This window comes from Meriones unguiculatus, chromosome 11 (assembly GCF_030254825.1).
Source record: "Meriones unguiculatus strain TT.TT164.6M chromosome 11, Bangor_MerUng_6.1, whole genome shotgun sequence".
Classification (NCBI taxonomy): domain Eukaryota; kingdom Metazoa; phylum Chordata; class Mammalia; order Rodentia; family Muridae; genus Meriones; species Meriones unguiculatus.
This window is the reverse complement of record NC_083359.1, coordinates 12,354,141-12,379,678: the sequence shown is the minus strand read 5'-3', so window position 1 is coordinate 12,379,678 and position 25,538 is coordinate 12,354,141. Positions and strand designations below refer to the sequence as shown.

Below are 25,538 nucleotides of genomic sequence, written 5' to 3'. Positions count from 1 at the left end.
TCTCTCCTTCTCTCTTCATCTCCATCCAATAAACCTCTTTTATATAATATCTGCTGTGTGCACCATCATTTCACTCAGCAGCAACCTTCTCCCTGAAGCATGCAGGAGTTTTACCTACCTGGGGAAATTAAAGGTGCAAGAGGGTTATGGAATATTGGCCCTTGGTGGGCTAGCTACCTTTGATTGAAAAAGATTTTTTTTTTTTTTTCTCACAGGGCCAGCATATCTCAACGGCAAGGCCTTTCTCCCAACTTCTCTCCTCCACCTTCATCCTCTAGGCCGCTGCTAGATTTTCAGCTTGCCTATCCTAGGGCTTTTTTTGGGGGGTGTCATGTGGTGGCTTCTCCTGGACTCCCCAGGAGTCCAGTAACTGTCTAGCAACAGTTTTCCCCCCTGCCTTTAATTCTTTACTAGGAGAGCAAATGAACTTTTTTCGGCATCCCTGGATGACTTCCCGCTGTGGGTCGGTGGAGGGTCAGCAGGGTCCTGAAGATCCCTGAGTAATCTTTGCCGTGTATGAGGCGACGGGGCATACAGCACAGTGAGACTCCTGCAAGCCGAGAAGGACCCACTCTGGAGGTCCTCCAAACAGACAGTAGCAAGGACCAAGGGCAGCATTTGAGGACCCTAGGCTCAGCTCAGGAACAGGACACTTTCCCCGGTGAGGAGGCTGCTCTGAGAAGGGCTACACAACTCCACAGGCCTGGGGACCACTTTCGGAAGACCTTGGAGAGAAGAGACTTCGGACCACCAACCTCCCACCAGCCCTGCTCTGGGCCTTACGAACAAAGCTGCTGCAGGTGGAAATGGGGAGAGCCAAAGAGAACTTAACCCCCCCAGGGGTGGGGGTTGGAGGACACAAAAACAAAAAAACATCAATGACATGCAGATGTACTGACACACAACCTCCTGCAGAGGGCGCCAAGAGCTAGAAATTCCACTGAGCAAAACAGACTTGTTTTCTGTTTTTACTTTTTATTAATTTCTTCAAGACAGAAAGTGGCGTGTGCCACTTTTCACTTCACCTCCTCTTTCCCTCTTCTCTTAGTCTTTTCTTTTCTGTTGAAGCTAAATTCACATAGCATAAATGAAACCACGTTGGCACTTAAGACATTCGCGATATTTTCCAACCACCACCTCTACCTAATCTGAAAATATTTTCAGCGCCTTAAAATAAAACCCCAAAACCATTATGCAGTCCAACAATTCCACACCCATTTTCACCCCGTCTCTTATCATGGCATTTTTAGCTGAATTCCTACTAGGTGGAGCCTTTTATGCTCTTTGACTTAAACTTCACAGCTTAGGGAGGTGGCTGGGTGGCTCCGAAGGTTTTTGGGTCCCCGCTGGTTTGGGGGTCTCTCAGGGGTAGTGCACGAAAGCCTGGGCCAGTAGCAGACCGGGGCGCGCTCTAAGTCTGCCTCCCGTGGAGCTGGGGGAAGCAGCAGCAGACCTACTGTAAGGTAGGCAGTGGACGCCTGAAATCCCCGCGTTTGAGAGGCGGAGGCAAGAGGAACAGGAAAAAAAAAAATTTAAGAAACTTAACATGATGACAATAAGGATAAATAAATTTATTTGTACATGGCATATTATGATTATGTTTATGGGGTACTTGTGATGTTTTGATAATGCACACGTGTGTAACGTCTAAACCAGGGCAAACATCTACCTCCTCAAACGTTTGTCACATCTCTTTTTAAAAGGAAATTTTATTTATCGTAAATGATGCATATGTGTGGGTGAGAGCCGCACACAGAGGCCGGAGGTGTTGGGTCCCCCAGAGCCAGAGTTACAGGTGTCTGGGAGCCGTCCACCAGGAGTCCTGGGAACCTTACTTGGATGCTGGGAGAGCAGCAAGTACTGCCCACCACTGAGCCACCTCTCCAGCCCTTGTCCTAGATTGCTGTCTGTCACCAAGATAGATCCTCTGTGCATCCACAGACCAGGGCTTCCTGCTACCATTTAACTCCTAACTCAGCATCCATCGACCAGCTCCTTTTGTCTCTCCCCTTTTGTCCCCAAACTCAGCGGTCTCTGAGATCAACATTTTTGCTTCCGTGTGTGAATGGTGCTGTGCTGGGCTCATTTTTACATAGCATAACCGTCTCCAGCCCTGTCCGTATTGTTGCAGACAGCAGGTTTCACTCTTTCCTGGTGGCAGTTCCCCACTGCCTGTCTTTTCCTCCTTCAATAGCATGGACTTATTGAATGGCTCTTGGCTATCAAGAATAGAGCTGCAGTGACCATGGAGTGCACCTGTCATTTTTACACACTGGAGTCATTTCCTATGAGTGCAATTTTCCAGGGGTGGGAAGCTTCAGGCAGTAGTTCTTTCTAATTTCTGGAGGGGGATCTCAGTTTTCCGTCATGGCTGCTTGGGAGGGAGCTTACTCTAGCCTGATAAACCGTAAGTCCTTCCTGACTCCCAGGGACAAGTGAGGTGAGCTTCCACTGGCATGGCTGCCTAGCTAACACATGTGGTACCTTTTCATATGTGTATATAAAATAACTTGTTCCCTAGAGGGTGCGCTGCAAAGAGTTGTGCAGAGAAGGACTTGAGGCTGGACTTTCTCAATAGCTCTCGGCCCAGAACGCCTGAGTCCTGTACCACCAGCTGAGTTACAAGAGCACTCCATCCTGCCCAGGGCCAGGTGGCCCTCCCTGGGAGCTCCTTCTCACCCACAGCCCCCAGGAACACCAGACCTTGAAGTCAATAAACAGGAAAACTAGGCCAAATACAGCCTGGCCCACTACCTCACTAAGTGACAGGTTTAACAGCAGCTCAAGAGAAGCTTCCATGAGTTTCCCATGGTGGTGAACAAGGAAAAGGTGAGAAAGGTTTGGCTTGGATTTTTGGAAAGGAGTCTCCACAGCCACTGTCAGAATCAGGCCACTTTCAATAGCAATGTCACAATCCCAAAGGCAGAGGGGCCAATGTCCTGAAGGTCTCAGTAGCCAGGCAAGTTTATCTGAACTCCACAGTGCTACAGCTGGCTGGGATCCAGCACCAACGGTCTACGTCCTCCCCTTGGGCTCCTGATGGCCCCAAGCTGGCTACGTTGCCACCCTCCAACGGGCCACCTCCCCCATCTCGGTGCCTTTCCTTATCCCTGCTCCCAGTGTCTTTATCTTACACGCTCAGTACAGCTGGCCATGCCCCTCAGGAAGATTGGCTTTTCTCCGTTGCAGCGGCCCCAAAGGTGAGAGCTGGTTATTTTCTGATGCAGTAACAAGGCTCAACAAGAAGCTGGTGAGCTCATCTAGTATTTGGCTTCTAGGCTCCCTTCCCGTCGCACCTACAGTAGATAAGCTCCCTTACTTGGATTGTGGCCTGTCTACAGTCTTCGGGGAACCAAACCAATTCCCTCAAAGTCATCAGAACCTGGAAAGCAGGCAGTGAACTGAGGTAGGTGAATGTCATCTTGTTTAATGGCACCCCTCCATGTTTTAGTTTGGACTTCTCCTGTGCTCAACAGTCAGGGAGAGCCTGCGGCTGTCCTAGCAGGTAACAAAACACAGGAGAGCCCTCGTAGAGGTGAGACATGACATACTAGGTATGAAGGGCTGCCTAAGGCCGTATCAGGAAGGGCCTCTTAGACCTGGCCGTCCAGTTCCCAATAATGTGCTCTCTAAACAGATTGTGCTAACTACCCCAGATTACTGAGTTTTCTGGGATGCTCACCCCTGCCAAGGAGGGAGCTGCATCCTCTTAGCCTAGCTGAAGACGTTCTTTCGGGGCAAATGGACAGCGGAGGGTGTGAAAGGTCCTGATGGCCTGAGCTTTTCCTGTTGGACCTAGTTTTTCTCCATGTGTGTGCAAAGAGCAGGAGCCTGGGTTGGAAACTCACACAAGAGTAGGTGCTGGAGTGCAGCTTACTGGAATACAGGGCCATTTGCAGGATTCTGCAGGTGGAGTCTGTGGAAAATGACCCTGTTTCTAGGACTAAGAACTCATGTGGTGTGTGAAGGAGCAGCTTTCTCTCCAAGGCTGTGTCTCCTTTTTCCGGTTAGACTCCTAGCTTCTCTTTCACCATGTCTGAGATGTCTCTTACTCACCATATATAATGTTTCCCCAATAGATATGGCAAAGCCACACCAAGCAGATGCTACTCTGACAAGTTTCTTGGTTCCCTTCATCTTCCTGCAGCTCCTGGCTTCTGGGAACGGTAGGACAGCATCGCATTTCTCATCCAAGGGGTACCCAGAGTCAAGCCAAAGCTTCTGGTTGAAGCTGAGGACTAAGGGAACTCTCAAAGGGGAAGAGAGAGCCCAAGGGGAGCCCTTGCCTTCTGCATGTGCCCTAACCTAGCCCTTCCATTTGCATCTCTAAGGAAAATCAGATTTCCGTGTCCTTGGACCTCCTGACCCACTTCTGGCCATAGTCGGGCAAGACAAAGAGTTGCCTTGCAAACTGTCACCCAACATTAGCGCCGAGGGCATGGAGTTGAGGTGGTACAGGAACAGGCCCTCCCAAGCTGTGTACGTGTACAAGAATGGGGTGGACATGCATGAAGAGCAGATGGAGGAATACAGGGGAAGGACCACGTTCATTGGCAACCATATGGCCAGGGGAGAGGCCTCTGTGAAGATACACAACATCACCATATTTGATAATGGGATTTATCACTGTGTCTTCAAAGAACACACATCCCACAGCCAGGCCACCCTGTGGCTGAAGGTGGCAGGTGAGGGCTGGTGTGGGGGTCTTGTACTCTGCTTGGGGGCTTCTCTCAGCATCAGCCACAGTGGCAGACCACGGCCTCCTGAGGCCAAAGGCTGGAGAAGCTTTGGTGACATCTGCCTCCAGGCAAAGAGATTTTCAAACAGGCTCTGTGTATCCTGTGTTCCCAGGACGTAGTTAGTCCTAAACAGAAAGCTGTTTCCCATTACACGCTTGTACCAGAAAGGGCACAGATGCATAGGGTTGGGGGGAGGGGCAGCTGGGAGGTGGAAAGACAGAACTGAGATGGAGAGGCAGAGAAACAGGAAGGCAGAATGAGCAGGAGACAGAAAAATGGGGAAGGTAGGAACAGAGAGAAATAACAGAGAAGCAGGAAGGAAGACAAAAAGAGAGGCTGAAACAGATGGGAAGGAGGAAAGTGGGAGAGAAGAGCAGGGAGATGGGGAGGGAGATTGAGATCGGGGATATGGAGAAGTTTTCACAGGTGAGCAGAATTTGTTCTTTCTGATTAGACAGACCCCTAGCTCCTTTCTCATTCTCACACTTAGTAGGGAACTTTGGTTTTTTTCCATAAACCTGCCCTGTTTCTCTTGACTGCTTTATTTGGAACTGAGGTGCTGCGTTAGTAATATAATCACACAGATAGGTGGTCTATGAAGATTCACAGAACTTAACTAAACACCTGCAAGACATCCCTTCCCCCTATAAAAGCAACTGTAGCTACAGGATCTGAGCTGGTATCTCTTCCTTCAGCATGGGGCTCATCACCCAGAATCCAAGTGGCTGACAGCCATGACAGAGGCATACAGGCGGTGTGCATCTCATCAGGCTGGTTCCCAGAGCCGGAGGTCCAGTGGCTGGACCTCAAACGACAGCCAGTGCCTGCTGAGACTCACGTCTTGGCTTCAGCCCCTGACATTACTGTGGCATCCTTTGTGACTCTCCAGGACAGGGCTGTGGAGGGCCTGACTTGCTCCATCTCCAACCCCCTCCTCCCTGAGAAGAATGTGACTACGACTTACCTGCTTGGTGAGTACCTGTCCAGTTCTGCCATCACAGCCACTGGCACAGGAGTTCAGGTCCTGGGTGGTGGGGATGCTAGGAGAAGACTATGTGAGCAGAGCCAGAGAAGACCTTCCCGACAGTCTGGCCAAGAGGGTCACAGGGATGTTAGTCTCCAAGAAGTAGCAATTGGGATGCATGAAGATCCGCTAGGGAAGCAAGAAAGATAAACCCTGTTGTTGACTTTTCTGTTGCTTGTTGCTGATGTTTTAATAGACTTTTTTTAGAGAAGTTTCAGTTGATGGAAAATTTAATCAGAAAGTGCGTAGATTTTCTTTTCTTTAACCCAAAACAAAACAAAAATTGATGTATGCTCCATGGTGGTGGGGGGCACGTCTTTAACCCAGCACTTAGGAGGCAGAGGCAGGTGGATCTCTGTGAGTTTAAGGTCAGCCTGGTCTGTAGAGTGAGTTCCAGGACAGCAAGGGCTACACAGAAAAAAAAAAAAAAAAAAAAAACTGTCTCAAAAAAACCAACAAAACAGAATAAAACCCGATTTCTTTCTTTTTATTTTATGTGTATGAGTGTGTTACTGAGAGGGTGTAAGTGTGCTGTGTGAGCCCTTGGGAATGGAGACACAGATGGTTGTGAGCCTCCATGTGAGCGCTGGAAATGGGACCTGGGCCCTCTAGAAGGGCAGCAGAGCCCTTAGCCACTGAAATGTCTCTCTGGCCCCTGGATTTTCTACATACCTCATCTTATAGTCCTAACTTTCCCAGGAATGAAAGTCCATAAGGGGAACCTCACAGGAATGAGCAGGCAAGACTCACCAGGGTCAGCAAGTGTGCGGGCTTCGCGGGGGCCAGGTGTGCTGGAGGGTAGGCACTAGAGAATGGCATCTGTTCCCCAAGACTACACACTGCCTGGATGCATGCGTCCCTGTGTGTGTGTGTGTGTGTGTGTGTGTGTGTGTATAACAAAGACACCCCCTACCCCCCGTTATTACTGATGACCTGGAATCTCCCCAGACTCCCCGAGGAGAAGGCCTCTGTCGATGGAAAGGGGATCGTCTCTGCCCTTCATCCTCACAGTACTGGGGCTAGTCTTGGCAGCAATCGCCTGTGCCTTTGGGAAACATTACAAAGAAAAGCATAAAACAAGTCAGGAAGAAGAAGATCCAGGAGCTGGTGATGAGGCTGAGTCCTTCCATGGTGAGTGGACCTGACCTGTGTGCCAAGCTCTGCTCTGAGGCTCTGCCTTTGTGTCATGCAATGGAGAAAATGTCTTAGTGGGGATTTCCCAACTACAATCCTCCCAGTGGAAACCCTTCAGCACTGAGAGATTCCTTGGTTAGTTATTCTTCACAAGATAATTCTGGGAAATAGACACGGCCTCCTTTGGGGAACTAGACAGACAGGAGCTTGAAGCTTGGGTTTGCCCTTTTTCCAAGACTGAAACAAAATACCCGAGGCTGGGTGATGCATAAGAAAATGTTTGTTCAGCTCACATTTTGGTGTCTAAATGTCCAAGATCAGGTGGACCATGTGCTTAGGGCTGTTTGGCTGTGTCACATCATGGTGGATAGCAAAACAGAATAAGCAAGGGATCTGGGGATCAGGGTCATAGTGGGAACCAACCAGGGTCCCCAGAGAACTAAAGAACGCTCTCATGAGTCCCTTATATTGGTTGAGGCTCCATCTCTTACAAGTTTCCCCACCTCCCACTGCTCACACTGAGGACCAGGGTTCTAACCTGCAAAGCTAGAGGGCACCTGCCAGTCACAGGCAACCCGAGAAAAGCCCACATCTAGAGCGCTGGCTGTGGGGGGCCGGTGTGAACTGCAAGTCTGTCTGCTGGAGGTGGACTCTGCCGCTCAGTCTCCCTGTCTGTGTTTCTCCCACGCAGAGCCTGAACCTCTGGTCTGAGCTGTCTTAGGCAGTGCTCACAGCTACTCAAGTGTCCTTCACCCTTGCCTCCCCCACTGTTTGAAGGGGAGGGACAAAAACAGTTTAAATGGGAACAGAAAAGATGTCTAGAGATGAAGGGGAAACCTTGATGTGAGAGACAAAGCTTGGATCCCTTATCCATGGTGCCTGACAATTTCCTCTCTCCATAGTGAGTCTGTCCCTAGACCCTGAGACAGCCAGTCCCAAACTCATGGTGTCTGAGGATCAGAAAAGTGTGAAGCGGCTGCTATTTGATCAGGACCTGTACCCCGATTCCAGAAGATTTGAACAAGACCCCTGCATCCTGGCCCAAGAACGGTTTGAGGCAGGGAGACATTACTGGGAAGTGGAGGTTGGGGACAGGAGGGCCTGGATCGTGGGTGTGTGTCTGGAGAGTTTGGGATGGGAAGGAAGGATCCCCAAGTCACCCCAGCATGGCCTCTGGGCACTGGAGTTTTATAAGAAGAAACTCCAGGCCCTCTCCTACCCCAGGACTTGCCTGTCTCCTCCAGAGCCCCTCCGGCGGGTAGGCATCTCCTTAGACTACGAGGCGGGAGAGGTTTCCTTTCACAATGCCACCAATGGCTCCCTGATCTATTCGTTCTCTGGGCTGTCCTTTTCTGGTCCCCTACAGCCATTCTTCTGCCTCTGGACCCACGACCCCAAGCCCCTGACCATATGCTCAGTGGTCAGAGAGAATGAAGAAGACACAGAATTCTCTGGGGGTCCTTGATCTCCCCGGGGACTCCTGGGGTGTCCTTAGGAGAGAGAGGCTCCTCCCTTCTTACTCACCTGGCTCCTGGTACAGTCATTCCTTTCCCATGTAAAAATATGGCAAGACACCAGGGGCTTGATATGCTCCCTCTGCCAAATTGCTGTGCTGAATGCTGACACCCCCAGGACAGGAGGATGGATTTCTGAAGATGTTGTAATTTGGAGATGAGGCATTGAGATTGAGATTAAAGGAAGTCAGTGATGTACCTACCTTACCCCACAGATCTGGTGTTCTTGTAAGATTGGAGATGGGGACTTAGAGAGGTGCCACTCACTAGCCAAGGAGACCAGTAATGCCCTGGTCTCACATTTCTAAACCCTGAGACTGAAAGCTGTTCCTGCTGAGTGAGAATCCTACGAATCTCCTGTGCTGAGGTACTTAGTCATGGCTGTCCTCCCTCAGTGAGGAAAACCGCACAATAATCACACCAGGGACTGTTTTGCTGTGTTCTTAGAGTCCTATGTATATAGAATATATGTATGTATGTAGAATGTCCAGGGCTGGTTGTGTTGTGGCTGCACAGTAAATTGCAGTCTTAACCTCTTCTTTCTCTTCCTCCGTCATGTTCATCTTTCTCTTGTCCACTTTTCTTTCCTCTCCTCCTCACTTTCCTCCCCCTCCTTCCCACCTTCTCCCCCTTCTCTTTCTGTTAAGTGATTTTACTATTAATTTTTAACTATGTGGATGTGTGTGTTTGTGTACATGAATGCAGTGCCCACAGAGGCCAGAGGACAACATCTAATCTCACAGAACTGGAGTTCCAGCGGTTGTGAGTGGACAGATGAAGGTGCTAGACAGAGCTTAGGTCTTCTGCAAGAGGAACCAGGGTTCTTCATCATAAACCATCTCTTCTCTTTGTCCTCCTCTTCCAATCGCTTTCTGCCTTAAATCTCTCTCTCTCTCTCTCTCCCTCTCTTTCTCTCTCTCTCCCTTGCTATGAAAGACTAGTTCAAGCCACACAAAGGCAAAGATCCCAAGATTCCTAAGACTTTGGTCAGAGTTCAGTGAGGACAGAAGCCACATCCGTATTGACAGAGAAAACAGATGAGAAGTGGGTGTTAATGGACACTTGAGAACACAAAACAAGAATACAGACATGCATGGAACCAGCTTTCGGCTCCCTGGGATTCGTCGGCTCCAAGACTGTGGGCAGAAAGAGCTGAGGGTGTTGGATGCTGTTCTGTGGTGCTGGTACCATGGTGCTGAGAAAATGCATTTGTCTAGTGAAGCTGGTGGTCCCAAGAGAAACAGAGTCACACTGTCCCCAGACCCAACATTTCCTCTTGCTGCTTGTTCCATGTTCGAGCGGGGATACGTTTGTGTGATCTGTGTGGTGTTCAGGACCCCAATCAAGGAGGACTGGGGCTTAAGGTTAAGCGCTCCGGCCTAAAAGCCACTAGTGACTCTTCCCACCACATTTTGGAGACCAGAAACCAAAAACTGAAATGTTGGCGGGGTTGGCTGCCCCAGGATTCCTGGGAAAACCTAAACCAGGCCTCCCACTCCATGCCTGGAGGAGTCCAACCCTCCCTGGCCGCAGGAGCATAGCTGCAAATGTTGCCCTGTCGTTGCACGACCTGCTCTTCTCCGTGCCTCTCTTTAAAATCTTCCTCTTAGACACACAATCCAACTCAGAATCCACTTTAACCCAGGCTGACTCCACCCTGCTGTTGGTAACTTGGTTGCATCTGCAAAGACCTTTTTCTGCAAATGATGCCAGTCACAGACGGGAGAGTCTGGGACTCCCGTATATCTGGGGAACACACAACCTGCCATAGTGGGTTGGACTTGAAAGATCCTGGCAGAATGGTGGGCAAATCTCTGGGAGGGGGGCTTGGTTTAGAATGCCTCCTCAGACTGAGGAGATCATTGTCCATAATAGTCTCTGTATGTGTGAGAGAGACAAGGTCCTCACAGACAGATGAAGACCACCTAGTGTTTTGGGTTCACAGTCGAAGGCAGTTATAATTAGTCAGTGGATTAGCAAGGAAATGTCACAAGTGCAGGTGGCCCCTGAGCTAGGCTTTGGAGAGAGGCTGGCATTTTTATAGAAAGAAATGGGAGAAGAGAGGAGACTGAATAAAAGACCTCTGTCCTCACCACCTACACATTACAGTTTTTCAACCTTTTGGTGGTAATAGTTTAACTTTTTTCCAGCTTTATCAGTGTGATATTTATATGTAACAAATTTGCTAGGTTTAAAAAAAAAAAGAGTTGGGGCTGGAGAGATGGCTCAGAGGTTAAGAGCACTGGCTGCTCTTCCAAAGGTCCTGAATTCAATTCCCAGCAACCACATGATGGATCATAACCATGTATAATGAGATCTGGTGTCTTCTTCTGGCGTGCAGGTGTACATGCAGATAGAACAATGTCTATATAATAAATAAAAGATTAAACAAAAAGAAAAGAAAGTTATGTGTAGAGCAGAGATCCACCTGCCTCTGCTCCCAGCTTCTGGGTGTGTGCCACCACTGCCCAGCTAGAGGTTCTTTGGGGAGTTTTTTTGTTTGTTTTTGTTTTTGTTTTTAAATTTAAGATTTATGTATTTTATGTATATGGGTGTTTTGTCTGCATGTATGTGTGCACACCAGACAGTTGTGCATGCCTTTAGTCTCAGGAGGCAGAGATCAAGCAATACCAGCCTGATCTACAGAGAAGGTTCCAGGACAGAGAGGGAACAAAAAATTAATGTCTCTCTCTCTCCTCTCTCTCTGTGTGTGCATGCGCGTGCACACACATACACATGTGTTCCCTCCCTCCCTCATGGAGGCCAGAATAGGGCACTGGATTCCCTCACAGCCACACTTAAGGCATTTGTGAGCTGCCCAACATGGATGCCAGAGACTGCACAGCTGTTCTTAATGAGGGAGCGGCGGGTGCTTAATCAGCTTCAAGCCTTCTTGTTTGAAGACTACAGCACGGTGAACGTTGGTCATCATGTACAGTCGTGTAGCAGCACCAGTCATAGATGAGTCTTTGTCCATAAAAGTTCTCTTGGACTTGCTGGAACTTGATTCCCATCATGGCCCTACTCCAGGTTGCCACCGATCCTGTAGAGTTTTGTTTTGTTTTGCTTTTCCCCTCTCTCATTCTTGGACTTATTTTGAAGTCAGTCCATTTAAATTGTGGAGTGTTACTGATACAATTAAAAACTTTTGTTTTCTCTTGGTGTTTTATTTGATATATCTATACAATGATTCCTCTTAACTGTACTGGAATTTAAAATAAATGGAGTCATACTATAACCTTTTTTGTTTTTTAAACTTCTGTGTTGGTTCATTTCCTGTTTTTATAACAAAATACTTGCAGCTGGGACACATGAAGAAAAATGTTTCTTAAGCTCAAATTTTTGAGGAGCTCATAGGAAGACAACCTGATGAACCCCAGATGGCTGCTTCCTTTCACCATCCAATCAACACACAGCCTTTCTCTCCTCTTCTGCTCAGTTTGGTTTTTGGTTTTTTTTGTTTTGTTTTTGTTTATTTATTTATTTATTTTTGTCTCGTCAACTTGCACAAGCTAAAGTGTTTTTATGGGAAGAGGACACAACCGAGAAAACACTTCTATCAGACTGCCTGCAGGGCAAGACTGTAGAGCAATTTCTTGACTGATTATTAATGTGGGAGGGCCAGCCACTGTGGGTGGCGCCAGCCCTGAGCAGGTGGGTGCCATGAGAAAGCAGGCTGAGCAATCCAGTAAGCAGTAGTCATTCATGGGTTCTGCTTCAGTGCCTTCAGCTTTCCGCCCTAATTCCCCTTCATGAAGAACTACACCTGTAAGCTGAGATCTTTTTCTCCTCAAGTTGCTTTTGGTCATGGTATTTTATCACAGCAATAGAAGAGCGAAGGACAACTTTTTCTAAGGTTCCCAATATCAGCTGTGACTGCTTGAATGAGAAATGCCTCAGTAGACTCCCGTGTTCGAACACTTGCTCCCTGGTTGATGGTGGGTTTGGGAAGGATTAGGAGGTGGGGCCTAGATGGAGAAAGCATGTTACTGCAGGCAGGTTTGGAGGGCTTATAGCTTCAATCCACTTCCAGTTTGTCCTCTCTGCTTCCTATGTGTAGCTGAGAAGGGATTCCTTAGCTTCCTGATCCAGCTGCCCACTGCCATCCCTCCCCTGCCAGTGTGGACACTTTCTCTGAAACCGTTAGTCCAGGTTTACTTTCTTTCTTAACTTTCTTCTGTCGTGATATTTTACCACAGGAACTGAAGAGTAACCAATACAACAGCTGACCCAGGAGGCAGACTTCAGTTTTAGAGTGGTTTTTTTGAGCCAGGATAACTAGGCTGGATTGGAACTTGATTCTCCGAAGTGCCAGTATTGATTTAGGGCTGAGCTTTGCATTCATGCTTTCCCTCCTGCTGTCCCTGGCTCCAGTAAGGCTCTCAGCCGACTGGGTAATGTCCATCCACATTGGTAAGCAGGGCTCTTTACCTTAGTAACGCTGTCATGGAGACACATAGTAACACTATGTCACCAAATAACTGGGTATCACTTTGCTCGGTCCTGCTGGGACATTAACCACCATGGCTGATTCACCCAGACTTCATGGAAAGGTGGGAGCATGACACCTTTAAATGCTGTTGAACAAGCGCAGGGATCCCACGGGGCCCTTCACAACATTCCTCTATCCTGTTGCTACGAAGCCTGTCCTCGCCCCACTCCCCTATTCTCCCTTAATTATGTGTGTGTGCATGCGCGCACTGTGGCACACATGTAAGGGTCCGGGGACAAGTTGTGGGCGTTGGTTCTCTCCCTCCACAGCATAGGTTCCAGGGATTGGCTCACTCAGGTAGTCAGGCTCGGTGGCAAGTGCTCTTACCTGCTGAGCTGTCTCAACAACCTCCCATTCCCCCTTTAAAATGCCCAGTGACTTCTGTACAAGTCCAAGTTGAGGTCAGGTCCCCTGAGTGTCTTTCCCTGTTGAGACTTGTCCTTGCTGCTTAAGACCTCTGCTTAACCCTTCACTTTCCGACTTCAGACTTCATCATTGACAAAGAAAAACAGGAAGTGAGCACCGCTTGCCTCACATTTTCAGAGTCACCCTTCTGATCCCCTCATCTGCATTGCTAATGGTGTCTTTGGATGCCCCCTTTCATGCCTTGACGGCTTGTTTGTATGGGGGGGGGCAATCACGTGAGGAAGATTTTAAAGGGTGTTTTCATTCTTGGGAGAGCCATTGTGCTGGTGGTAAGCTAGGGAAGGCAGGTGTTTAAAAAAGCCGAGGACAGGCTGTCAAGATGGCTCAGTGGGTAAAGGTGCTTGCTACCAGGCTGCATGACCCAGCTTCAACCCCTGTGACCCACGTCAGGGAGGGACAGAACTCACTCCCAAGAGCTGTCCTCTGACCTCCACATCCTCACCATGGTGCATGCACACACACACACACACACACACACACAAAATAAAATAAAATAAAATAAAGAAATTAAGAATGAAGGACGTCTCGGTTGTTGGGGTAATCTCCAGAATTACTCACCTAGTCAAGCTTAATAAACTTTTCTATTAGTGAAAAGTCTCATAGGAAGAGGAATATTATTCAAAATTATTTAACGCGTTGCTAAAATGTAAACTTTTTTTTTCATTTTTATTTATATATATCATCATATGTCATCATCTGGGCTCTATTTTTTTTTTTTTTCTGTTGTCGCCACTTCATTGAGCTACACTCCACTTTTATGTTTTATGTGTATGGCTGTTCTGCCTGCATGTGTGTTTGTGCACTATGTGCATGAAGTGCTCACAGAAGCCAGAGAGCCTGAATATAGAATGTATACAGAATATTGTGAGCCTCCGCGTGAGTGCCACAAACCAAACCCTGGGCCTCTGGAAGAGCAGCCAGGGCTCTCAACTAGTGAGCCATCTCTTCAGTGCCTCGCTTTGACGCACATTTATCAGTAAAATAATCCACCAAAGTTAAAAATATTCTTAAAAACAATGACCACAGTCTACATGGAAATATAAATTGGAGATTTTTATAACACCTGTAAGGACTATTTTAGGTGAGGTGAAAAACACCTTTAGGCTGTTAAAAACGGGAGTGCTTGCTTCAGTTTCTCTCATAATCTTTTGAGAATGGATGAAAATGGGCTAAAAATTATGTATCAGCATTAGTATGCATAGCAAAGTGCCCGCCATGTTTTATTTTTTATTCTAATGAGGATGTAATACAATTGCAATGAGGACGTTTCAGTACTAATGTTTTCCCAAGGAGGGAACCGGATCAAAGGGTGGTACTTAGCCAAGCACTTGCAAACACCAAGCACTTGCGGGCCCTTTGCTCTTCGGTGGAAGCTGGACAGTTAACCTAGAAATTAAATCAGGGAACTGGACCCACTAGTGGTTGCTGCTTTTTGTTTTTTAATTGGTTTGAAACAAGGTCTCTCACTTTGCAGCCCTGGCTGAGCTATCCTAAGTTCTGGGGTCAAAGCTGGGGACAGTGCCTCCCAACCTGAACTGTCAAGAGCTGAACCTGTTTGGAGCCCGAGAACTATTTAAACGAACCCCAGCGACCTCAGCCAGGCCACCAATGGGGAGAGTCCCTGCAATGGCCCAGGTATAGAACCAGGAGTCCATTAAGCTACCCAGGGACTCTGGTTAGCTATGAAGAACCTTTGGCATTCACTGAAGGACTCTGAAGGCTGATAAACCTCGGTGGCTCGTAGCCTTGTGGCCATCCTTACACTGCTGAGAGCCAGATTAGATGCTGTCTTGTGCGTGATCAGCTCCACAGCTCACAGACCTCCGTACAGGGGGCGCAGAGCCACTGCAACACCTGAGTCACCAGGGCCCTGGGCGCGATGATGGGGAACTGGGTGGCTTTTGTCCAACTAGGCAGAAAGCGACGAAGACGACTGCCAGAAGAATAAACAGCTCACAGCACAACTCTCAGGCTCTCATAAACTGTTGGACCTGACACCAAAGCAGTCGGCAACCCGAAAGCCTCATTGGCTGCACTGTGGGAATTTGTCCAATCAGAAGAGCCCAAGAAGTTACCTCATTTGCATATCAGCGAGATTCCATGAGATGGGCCTTTTCTGTCCGTTTATTTCACGACAAGGATTCCTCCAAGGTCCCTGCTTTCCCCGTTGGAGAGAGGTGATTATTTTTCTCCTTTGCCAGGACACAGAGCTGTTCACAAGCGAGGGCTGCCTCGCCCTCACGCCTACTAATGAGATTTAGGAGTGCCTGTAGCAGCCCCACGGAGCGGAGTGGGGAGACTAGTGTTCAAAGGTAGGCCTTTGCAGTGGATAGGAGGCACGACCCTTCATGATTGACTGAGCCCATAGTCAGAGGCCACCAAACACCCATGGAACCTTTTCCTCAGGACACTAAATAGGGAAAGCCTCTCTGAACTTAAGCTTTCCAGGGACAAGTTCAAAGCAAAAACACCGAAAGCAGAATGCCCTGAGGTTTACTCACTTCCTTTAGAGCTGTAGGTGGGAGCTGTGCTTTGCCTGCAGCGCATCTCTGGCTAGGACTGAGGAAGCCAAGAACTGCTGAATTGAGACAAGCTGGCTTTGTCAAAGGACACCAGCATCATTTTACTGACCCAGCAGTGAGCTGAGAATAGCGGACATCCTGAAGTAAGACAGTGTGCGCAGTAGGGCCGGGGTAGGAAGGGAAAAGGGTGTGGGGGAGGCAAGGGAAATGAGGGGCTGGACTAGAAGGCTGGGTGCACCGAGGCTTGTCCAACCTGAAGCCAAGGGATCGAATTTTAGACACCCTAGTCATCAGAATGACCACCTTTACATTTATGAAAGGAATCAGTGCTTGTCCTGACACAACTCCCCAGCAACATGCCTGATCCTGCTGCACCCCCTCACAACCCAAAATGAAATCTTGCTGAAATCCAGACTTTATTCTGTGAGAGCTTAACCCCAGTTGGCTTGTATGCTGTGTCAGTTATTATTAGCGCTTAGCCTTGTCTCCTAAAAATTCCTTAACAGCACATTCCTTTTCACGGACGACAGTTTAACAGAGAATCTTTGTTTCAACTTAATTATCGATCTCTAAATTAAAATTGTCTTATGGAAATAAAGCAACTCACGTGGGCATCAAGAAGCACAAAACTTGTGTGGATTGTTAGCACCTTCTGGTTATTTACGGGCCTTTGCTTGAGAAAACTAGATGAGTGTGAGAACTGGCCTTTGAACTGACCTTCCCCGGGGACAGCTGTTACCAGCCCTCACTTAATTATGAGGTGACTGGGACAATGACGTTAGAGCCACGGCCAGTTTCACTGAGGAAGAAATATCAAAGGTTCCACCCAGAACCTCACAAAACATCTCAAAAGAGAAGTTCACTTGCAGTCTGCAGGGGAGGTGCTGCCCGAGAACCTCCAGAGCCTCAGTACCCAAATAAATGACTTGCACATTGGAATACAGTCAGCCTGCTCAGGGGATCCACACCTACGGATTCAATTAAGAGATCAAAAATAACCAGAAAAAAACACCTGTCATCTAGAATGTATTTTATACTTATGACCTCATCATTTTCCCCAAACCACATAAAACTAGTTGATGGTATCAGTTATATTAGACATTTGAAATAATTTAGAGACTTAGAGAACACCATATGCTGCATGTAGATAATAGACAGGCTTGCACTTAAAAGATTTTGGTATTTGAGCACTAGGACCAGGCCCCAGTGGGCAGGCACCATATACCCATAATTCTGTACTGATAAACTGTATTGTCTGTTATCTAGCATGCACACAACTTATAAGGCTCTACTCAACAGACTGTTAACAGCTGCAGTACACCTAAGCAAGATCAGACTGAAATATGCCTTAAAACCTGGCTGTTTTCCATACAAGGAAGCCTGCAGGAAAAGCAAAAACAACAACAAAAACAAACAACACAAAACAAAAAAACAACAAAAACTTGCTTTTCCCTCGTTTGGCATTTGGGTGGGGGAGGGGTGTGTAAAACTGTTCTCCTGTAGCCATTAGATGCATGACAGTAAACCTGCCTCAGCTTCCTAGGTGTGGCCATGCCCAGCTCTCCCTACCTTCTCTCTTCTTAGTCTTTTTTTGTTTGTTTGTTTGTTTGTTTTTGGACACAGGGTTTCTCTGTGTAGCATTGGCTGTCCTAGAACTCACTCTGCAGACCAGGCTGACCTCAAACTCAGAAATCTGCCTATTTCTGCCTCCCAAGGTCTGGGATTAAAGGTGTGAGCCACATGTTCAAAGATCTTTTCAAAGTTGGTACTGTCTTCACTCCCCATATCCCAATCTCCATTTCCCATCTCACAGGCAACCTGCCCTTTGAGTTCCATTGATACGACACTGTCTCCCAGCATATCAGACCTGCACCTCATTGGATAGTGTTCAGATAAATGATCCCTATCAAGTCAATGCAGTCCACCACCAAACTGTACTTACCTTCGTAGACAAAACAGTCAAAAGGACGGACACATCTGTATGGACCATTTCTCACTTTTTTTTTTTTTAACTTAAACCATGGTCCCCTGAAGCCCCACTCATGTACAAACATGTCCAGCTCACCTCTTCTGTGCCACGGGCTCCATCCTCCACATGACCTCCCCAACTCCCCAGCAAGGAAGCCCATTGGCCCGTCTTCTGATGCTGTGGTGAGCACAGTATGCACTGCCTTGAGGGCCCAGGGATGGATGCCCTTGGCTCACTGTGCCTCTAAATCTGTCAAACTCTGAGAGCTGACATTTACCCAGCAGTAAAGTGGGGGAACAGAGCATGCCATCTTTGGGATTCTGCCTTTAGGCTTCGGCTGTCACTGTGAAATCTGTCCTATCATTAATCTTAGGAAGGTGTGACCTTGAGCAATGATGTGTTGTAAGGGTGCAACCTCACACACAGGATCCGTGCTCTAGGTATCTGCACCCTTAGAGACCTTCCATTCTTCCTTCCCATGAAAGCACAGGGAAGACATCTGTGAGACAGAAAGCAGGCCTCACCAGACAGAATCTGCCACCAAACCTGATTCAGGATGTCAGCTCCCTCAATGGTCCAACGGTGGAAAAGGACAAAGCTGGCCAGTGCCAGGAGAAACCAGAGAAATAGCAGTGCAAAAGGACAGCGCAGGGTCTGGTGGGTCCTGGTGCTGAAGCACTCAGAGGTCCCAGTTCTGGAATGCACCAGGGTTACAGGGGGCATGGGGAAGCGTTCTGTGGCACCCCTTTAGGGTACTGTAGATAGTATGTACGGATTGCAGGTTACTAACTGGCAAGCAGGGATGAGGTGAAAACTTGAGGCTTTCTCAATGTAAGACTACACTTTACACATGCAGTCCATCTGCTGAGAGTCACAGGGCATGTCCATCAGGGGCAGAGGTGTTTACTTAGACAAGGTTTACTTAGACAAGGTTTTTCTGGACCAATGCGAAGATCTGAAGGACAAACTCTTCACTTATTTCTGGGCTACAAGATGGCCAGTGCCAGATTGCCTGGCATTCTCTACACCTGCCATTCCATTTGCTTAATTTTCATTTCACTGCTCTTGCTGCCACCTGCATCTGTTCCGGCCTTCCTGTTATTTCTTGGTTCACAGGGACGCCCCACCCTTGGCATTCAGTCACCGGGATAGGAATGGGACCAGTCTGTTACCTTCCAGCCCTGGGTGCATCTGTTTTGCTGACCACTAAGGTTGGGCATGCTAAGCCAGAGTCCTCTCACCAGGATGTCTCCTCTTGGTAACCCTTCCTGGATGCAATTCCCACAGCCAATACTGGGCTCAACGTGACACCTGCCCTCTCTCCCCAAGTCTCAGTGACAGTCTGCTTCCACAAGTACCAAAGACCCTGAAACCTGGTCAAGGGCAGGGTGAAGCAGCTGTGTGGACACAGAATAGGAGGTATGGAAACAGAGAGGCTGGAGCAAATGACTTTATTCAGCACTGAAAACCCAGCCCACCTGGGGATCAAGCTGGAGTCACTCACTACATCCAAGGCGGGGACTTCTGAGGACAGAACACTGTTACCCAAAAAAACTAAATAGATCTATGCCTTTGGCCCCTGACCTTTGTCTGTCCACTCTGCTGGGTTTTATTTCTTGCACTAGATTATCTACACACATGATGCTGCAGGCAACCACGCTACCGCTACGTCACAAGTTTTGTGAAATTCACCTACTAGAGAAAACATGAGGTGAGAAAAAGCCAAAAATACAGCGAAGTGAAGCACCAGGTGGCCTGGAGAAGCCACCCCTGCTGCTCTTCTGCAGGGAAGTTCCCTTCATGAGAGGTGGTAAAAACTGGGGAACACTTTGGGGATGCCAGTAACACCCAAGTAATAAGCTGGAAGGAAAAGAGGCCAGGAAAGTAAGAAGACGGCTCCTAGGATCTGGTACAAGACCCAAAGGGAGGGAAGGAGCCCTCTGGAGGGTGGAAAATGACCCCACCCCCCCCGCAGGGTCCCAGCCAAACCCCAAGGCCTCCTGCATTACTATTCCCTAGCACTAACACTGGCTGACGTAACTGGTATGGCCCCAGAGCCAACCCTGTAAGGGCACCAGAGGGGCAGGTGCAAGGTTTGGTTCCTAGATGAAGCAGGGGCTTCAGAGCTGTCAGGTGGTCTCGGGCAGAGTTGGAACACACTGGGAAAGGAATCCCAGGATTGGTCGGTCTCTACGAGGAACAGGTACAGGCCCAAACAAGCACATTCATGCCCCAAAGAAAATAAAAAAACACTGCTGAACAATCAAACTATGTTGACCAAAAGCGGGGCACCTTTGACGCTTCATCCCAGGCCAACGTGCTATCAGTGTGGATGGAGATGGGATCTGTCGAGGATGAAGGGTGGTAGCAGGCAGAGGCCTGAGAGATGTAGGTAGGGGTGCTGCAGGCCGGTGGAAGGTGGCTCCGTCTGCCTCGCGCTCCAGGTAGCCAGCCTGCTGTGCCAGCATCATCACTGCAGGAGAGGGAGAAGCAACAAAGGAAAAGACAGGGAAACGGAAAATGAAGGGAGATACAGAGATAAAGACAGAACAACGAGGCAGAGACTGCCGCTCTCCTGAGCACAGCACGCCCAGAACCCAGGTGACTTGACAACCCATCTAAACTGGGTCTAAAGCCTGTGTCTCCAAGGCTGTATATCCCCCAAGTAGCTAATGGATATGTGGAAAGGGGGATACCTCAGCTACAGGTGGCTGCCGATGCCACATTATAAGCCGAGGCTCAGACTGCCATGTGGGCTGCCTCAGGTGTTGGCCCAACCCTTGAGGCAGAGAGGAGAATGGGATAAGACGGAGGGGATGCCCTGACTGCTCCTATCCACAGTGCCTGAGGAGCAAAACAAAACAAAACAAACCCAAAAAACCCACCCTCCCATGTAAGATCCATGGACATCTCTTCTCTTCCTGAGTTCCAAGTTCCTTCCTACCACTTTCTGCTTTCCCCAACCACATTCAGACCTAGGCCACAGCAGTCTTGCCCTGAGGGTAGTCTCCCTTCCCCTGGGGCTCTGAGCGGACCAGAGATCTGCTGTGGGGAGAAGTGCTCAGGCCGCCCAGGCTTTACCTGCAGAAGCATGCTAAGGCCCAGGTTACGGTGCTTCTTCTCCAGCTCTGACACAGCCTGCAGCAGGGACCGGAAGCGTTCTGCTGGGTCAGCTTGCTCGTCATCCTCCCAAGCACCCTCATCCTTCTCAGCCTCTTGCAGAAAGTGTTCCTCCTCCTCCACAAAGAAAGCCCGAAGCTTCTTGTAGTCAGTCAGGGCTTTCTTTCTTCGGTCCATGACATGGCCCTGCAGAGTGAGTGGGGAGAGACAACACTCTACACTGGACCACACCCACCACTACTGTGTCTAAGGACAGAGAACCCCCCACCTACTCTGAAAGAAATTAAGACACTTCAAAAGACGCTGGCTAGATTACAGGTGAGAGAAGATTCTCTTTCCCTGAAGTGAAATCTCCACATGATGGATGACCCCTGTTGGCCCTCATGGTTAGGTTATCTAAGTTTGGTCCCAATGTGGTGAGGTGTAATGGACAGGGCCTTTAAGATTGGGGACAGTGGTTAGGTCACTGATGGATGTGCCCTCCAAAGGGACTGATACTGGTCTCACAGGCTACCAGATGGATCCCAAGGCAGCTGGCTGTTACACAGAGAGCAACACCAGGTCCACACACTTCTACCATGAGGCCCTCACTAGAGACCAGTAGACAGAGCCTTTTGGTCTTTGATGTTTGGCCTCTAGAACTCATATAACTTGCCTTCTTTACACAGTACTCAGTCTTGGGTATTTTTGTTACAGCAGCAGCAAAAGGCTAATGCACTCTCCGGTACAAAGCAAAAGGAGTGCCATTCATACCAAGGACAGAAGTGGAAATGGAGAAGATGCCAAACAGACCCTGTTAAGATAATTCCTTTCTTTTCTGCCTCTTATGACTGGTTCCAGGAAATGCATCCCTAAGACACTAACTAAAGTATATGGATGCTCGAGTACCTTCCACAAAATGGCCTAGCACTGGCACACAGCCTGTCTGCACGCTTCCATGTGCTTCAGATCATCTCTACTGGGCACAATCTACCTAACACAACATACTGTAAGGAGCTGTTCTACTGCACTGTGACTACAAAGAAGCCTATCATTAAGTACAACCACACAGCAGCCACAGGCTTATGTCCATTTGTGGTGCTCGCTTTGCACGATTATATTCAGGACCTCTCACCTACTGGACAAGCATTCCAGCCATCAGCCACATCGTTTCTGATTACAAGTCTGTCTGGTGCTTGTTAACCCACATACACATGTTCAGTTTATACAAAGACCTCACTCACAGCTTCCCAAAGTCGAACTGAGACCCAAGTCCTGTCAGAACCCATAGCTACCTTCCACCAGCCTCTTTTCCTACGATAGCAAAACTCCATCCAGCTACACTTCACACAGCCGAATATGGACAACAGGACTAGAAAGGGACACACTCCTAACTTCACTCAGATCTTCAGCCTGGCCCGAACCACACAACACGGGGGATACCCATGTTTCTGAGGGAAGGCTGGTTCTGCTGAATGGATGTAAGTGCCCGCCAGATAACTGCTCTCTGGCCAAGCTCCTCCGACTGACTACACGATCCTCATCTTCATATTTAAAACCTCAATTTGCTGGAACTTGTTCTTGGAATGACTGTGGGCCCCTAGAAAACTAGACATCCTCAAATCTTTCGGTTTTTCTGTGAGGGGTAGGGGACAAGAGGCTTCAGCCTTGAGGTGCAGGCCACCTGAGCGTTTTAGGGCTTCTGTAGTTACAAAACCACTTTGGTTTTCTGTTTAAAAAAATGGGGGTGGGGCACAAACTGTAATGAACTTTAATATATAAAAAGGAAAGGTGCCGGAGTTTAAACTAATGTGTGGTTTTGCTGAAAAGTAACCTTAAAAACTGTAACATGAGAGATGGTACCAGATGAAGGCAAGCTGCTATGTACCAACTTTGTATCCCCCAATTCCCTGTGCTGAAACCTCCAGGCAATGGTGTAAGTGGTGGGCCTTTGGGAGGTGGTTAGCCCCACCAAAGTGGAGATGGGATCAGTAAAAAGGACCCCCGGCAAACTCCTCCCCTCCCCTCCATGTGATACAATGAGAAAGGCCACCAAAAAGTAGCCCTGACCAGATACAGACTTGGCATGGCTTGCCTGTAGACTTCCAGTCCCTAGGGCAATAATGTCTGTGGTTCTGTGTGGCAGCCAGAAAACAGCATGTTCCACTGGTGACAGCAGGGGCTGGTCAGAGTCAAGAGTACTACAGTGTCCTGTGTAGAAAAGGAAGCTGAAGCTGACAAATCACCCTTATGTACAGCAAAACAAGAGGCTCCCTACTGACTTCTGGCTTGACTGTATCCTAGGACAGTGCCCTGGCATTTATCAAGTCTACTCCAAGGGCCTCCTCCAGCCAGCCAAAGAGCAGCTCAGTTTGGCTGCCCCGCTGGTTCTCCGTATCCAGGAGACCCCACTCACCTTCCATACAGCAGCCGCTGATTCGGCCTGACCATGCAGGTCCCGGGCATCATTTAAGTCCTTCCTCATGATTTCCACAGAGCCCTTGTTCTCCTGGAAGAGAGAGGCCGCTTATGGACTGGGAAGTAGGATTTGGACACCCAGATCAGCAGTCCAGACACACTTGCCACTGGAACCACTTGTCCCGTCTCTGGCTGCTGGAAAATGTTTCTGGTTTTTAAAAGGGTCTCCTGTGCCTCCCACTTCATCAGAACTAGGTACACAGCAGACATTTCTAGGTATGGGTGTGTAATTTCAGGTCTTTAATAGGTCCCCTTTAGTGTCAGTTTGACTTAGACCAAGGCTTTCCCTCCAACTTGTGTACTGCTTGATCTCCGTAGAGACTGCTGTCTTATAGCAGCATGTTTTCTGGTGGAGTACCTACTCCAGGCTGGGACCCCTATGTAACCACTGGCCTCACCTTAACAATGTCCTTCACAACCTATTCTTGGGCATCATGGTGCATCCTTCCAGAACATAGGGCTAACAGTACCCTCAAATATGCCATGTTGGAGGTTCCTTCTGCAAGGCAGGGACCAGGCATCGATGACTTCCTAACTGGCTACTTAGAAATGGGCACCCTGTCCTCTCTGCCCAGGGATGATATTCCAGATCCCTGGGCCCCAGCCTTGCCTAGATTAATGGTCAGTTTCTGCCCAATGGCAAGTGCCACATACAATGACCAAGAGAGCACAGCTAAGAGAGTTACAAAATGAGGTGGATTGGCAGCGCGTCGGCGGATGGGGGGTGGGGGGCTGCAATGGATAACTGGCAGACTGGAAGCCCACACTGAGGCCTCCAGCACAAACCTCAGGGCTTCACCAGCAAGTGGATGGGCGGGGCTTGCCTCAATGAGGTCACAGCCCGGTAGAAGGAAGCCTACAGGGATGGGAATCCGGACTGGGAATAAGTCTAAATCTAACGGTGTTATAATCTAAACGGTGGCAAAGGTAGGCCAGACACCCGGGATGAAAAGCATGCTCTAGAGATGAGAGAGCGAGGAACACAGCAGGATCCGGGAAAGAGATAACAGAGATGGGGGAGGGCAAACTCACGGACTCCACGATTCAGGGGCACTAGGCATGGCAGGGACCCCCGGGGAAGGGAGGGTGCAGGGCTGAGGAGCACCAGAGACTGGCGGTGTGGAGGGTGCGGGAGAGGGAAGAGGGGGTCAGCGCACTGATGGAGAGACCGGCTCCGGGTAAGGCACAAAGGTGGACAGCGTGCAGGGCCGCCTCCGGCGCGCACCTTGCCGCGCATCGCCTTCCTCCAGCGCGGTTCCCACTCGGGCGGCTCCGGGCCAGCGGCCATGCGGCAGGCGGAGCACAGCGGATCCCCGTCGGCGCGGCACAGCAGCTGCAGCGCGGCCTCGCTGGCAGGGCCGTCGCGCGCCGGCGCCGCGGCCGCCTCCTCGAGCGCCAGGAGGCGGCGGCTGAGCGGAGGGCGGCCGGGCTCCACGGCGCGCTGCCAGCAGTCATCGGCACACTCGGGGCACGGGAAGGGCCCGTCCTCCTCGGCCCAGAAGCGCACCACGCACGACCGGCAGAAACGGTGGCCGCAGTCGGCGCGCACCGGCTCGCGGGGCGCGCGCTGGCACAGGGCGCAGACGGCCTCAGCGGGACCCGCGGGGAGCGCCAGGGCTGCGGGTGGCGGCGCCAACGAGGGCGCGGGCGGAGAGGGCGCAGAAGGGGCCGGGAATCGGCCGGACAGCGAGGCCGACGAGCCGCAGCCGACGACTCCGACCCGGACTGCGCCAACGCCGGGCACGCGCGCGCACGGGGCGGGGTCCTGCCTGCCGTGCGCTCTGACGTCCAGGTCCTGGCAGCTGCGCGTTTCTCCATCCAGGTCCTGGCAGCTGTGTGCTCTCCATTCAGGTCCTGGTAGTCGCGCCCCGCCCCACCCAGGTCTGAGCAGCTGCGCGCTCTTGCACCCTGGTTCTCGTAGCTGCTCACTTCTTTGTCCTGATGGTGTCAGTAGTGGGCTCCAAACCCAGATCCAGACAGCGACGCTCTTTGTGCCCTATAAAATCACTCAATCTCCAGGGTTCTACCACAAAATCATGGATAACTGCCCATATTCCACACCTAATTTGGGAGGTGGTCTGTGAGGGTGACTTATCTGTATACCTTCCGCCCAGAAGCGGGATAAGACAGGTTAGGAAGAC

General features: G+C 49.5%; 2 protein-coding genes across 2 annotated transcripts; one reads left to right on the top strand and one right to left on the bottom strand.

The window, feature by feature from the left end:
• The first annotated feature begins 3,221 nt into the window (after positions 1-3,221).
• On the top strand, positions 3,222-11,649 carry Btnl10 (Butyrophilin-like protein 10). Its single transcript, XM_060363653.1, has 6 exons — positions 3,222-3,406; positions 4,080-4,166; positions 4,332-4,685; positions 5,435-5,710; positions 6,712-6,894; positions 7,800-11,649. Exons 2-6 carry the CDS (start codon positions 4,082-4,084, stop codon positions 8,360-8,362), a joined length of 1,461 nt encoding a protein of 486 aa, XP_060219636.1. The 5' UTR covers positions 3,222-3,406; positions 4,080-4,081; the 3' UTR covers positions 8,363-11,649.
• Positions 11,650-19,257: 7,608 nt separating this feature from the next.
• Positions 19,258-25,259, bottom strand: Rnf187 (ring finger protein 187). The gene is given in 5 exon segments (XM_021643299.2): positions 19,258-20,293; positions 20,902-21,126; positions 23,336-23,428; positions 24,623-25,063; positions 25,065-25,259. Coding segments are annotated over 5 exon segments (942 nt in total). The 5' UTR covers positions 25,245-25,259; the 3' UTR covers positions 19,258-20,290.
• Between the last annotated feature and the right edge of the window lie 279 nt (positions 25,260-25,538).

What these genes read in the sequence shown, in the direction of transcription:
- Btnl10 (XM_060363653.1), top strand. Translation starts at nt 4,082, where the DNA reads ATGGCAAAGCCACACCAAGCAGATGCTACTCTGACAAGTTTCTTGGTT. An exon ending in GCTCCTGGCTTCTGGGAACG is followed by an intron (nt 4,167 to 4,331) that starts GTAGGACAGCAT and finishes TGCATCTCTAAG; the next exon opens with GAAAATCAGATTTCCGTGTC. An exon ending in CCTGTGGCTGAAGGTGGCAG is followed by an intron (nt 4,686 to 5,434) that starts GTGAGGGCTGGT and finishes CTCTTCCTTCAG; the next exon opens with CATGGGGCTCATCACCCAGA.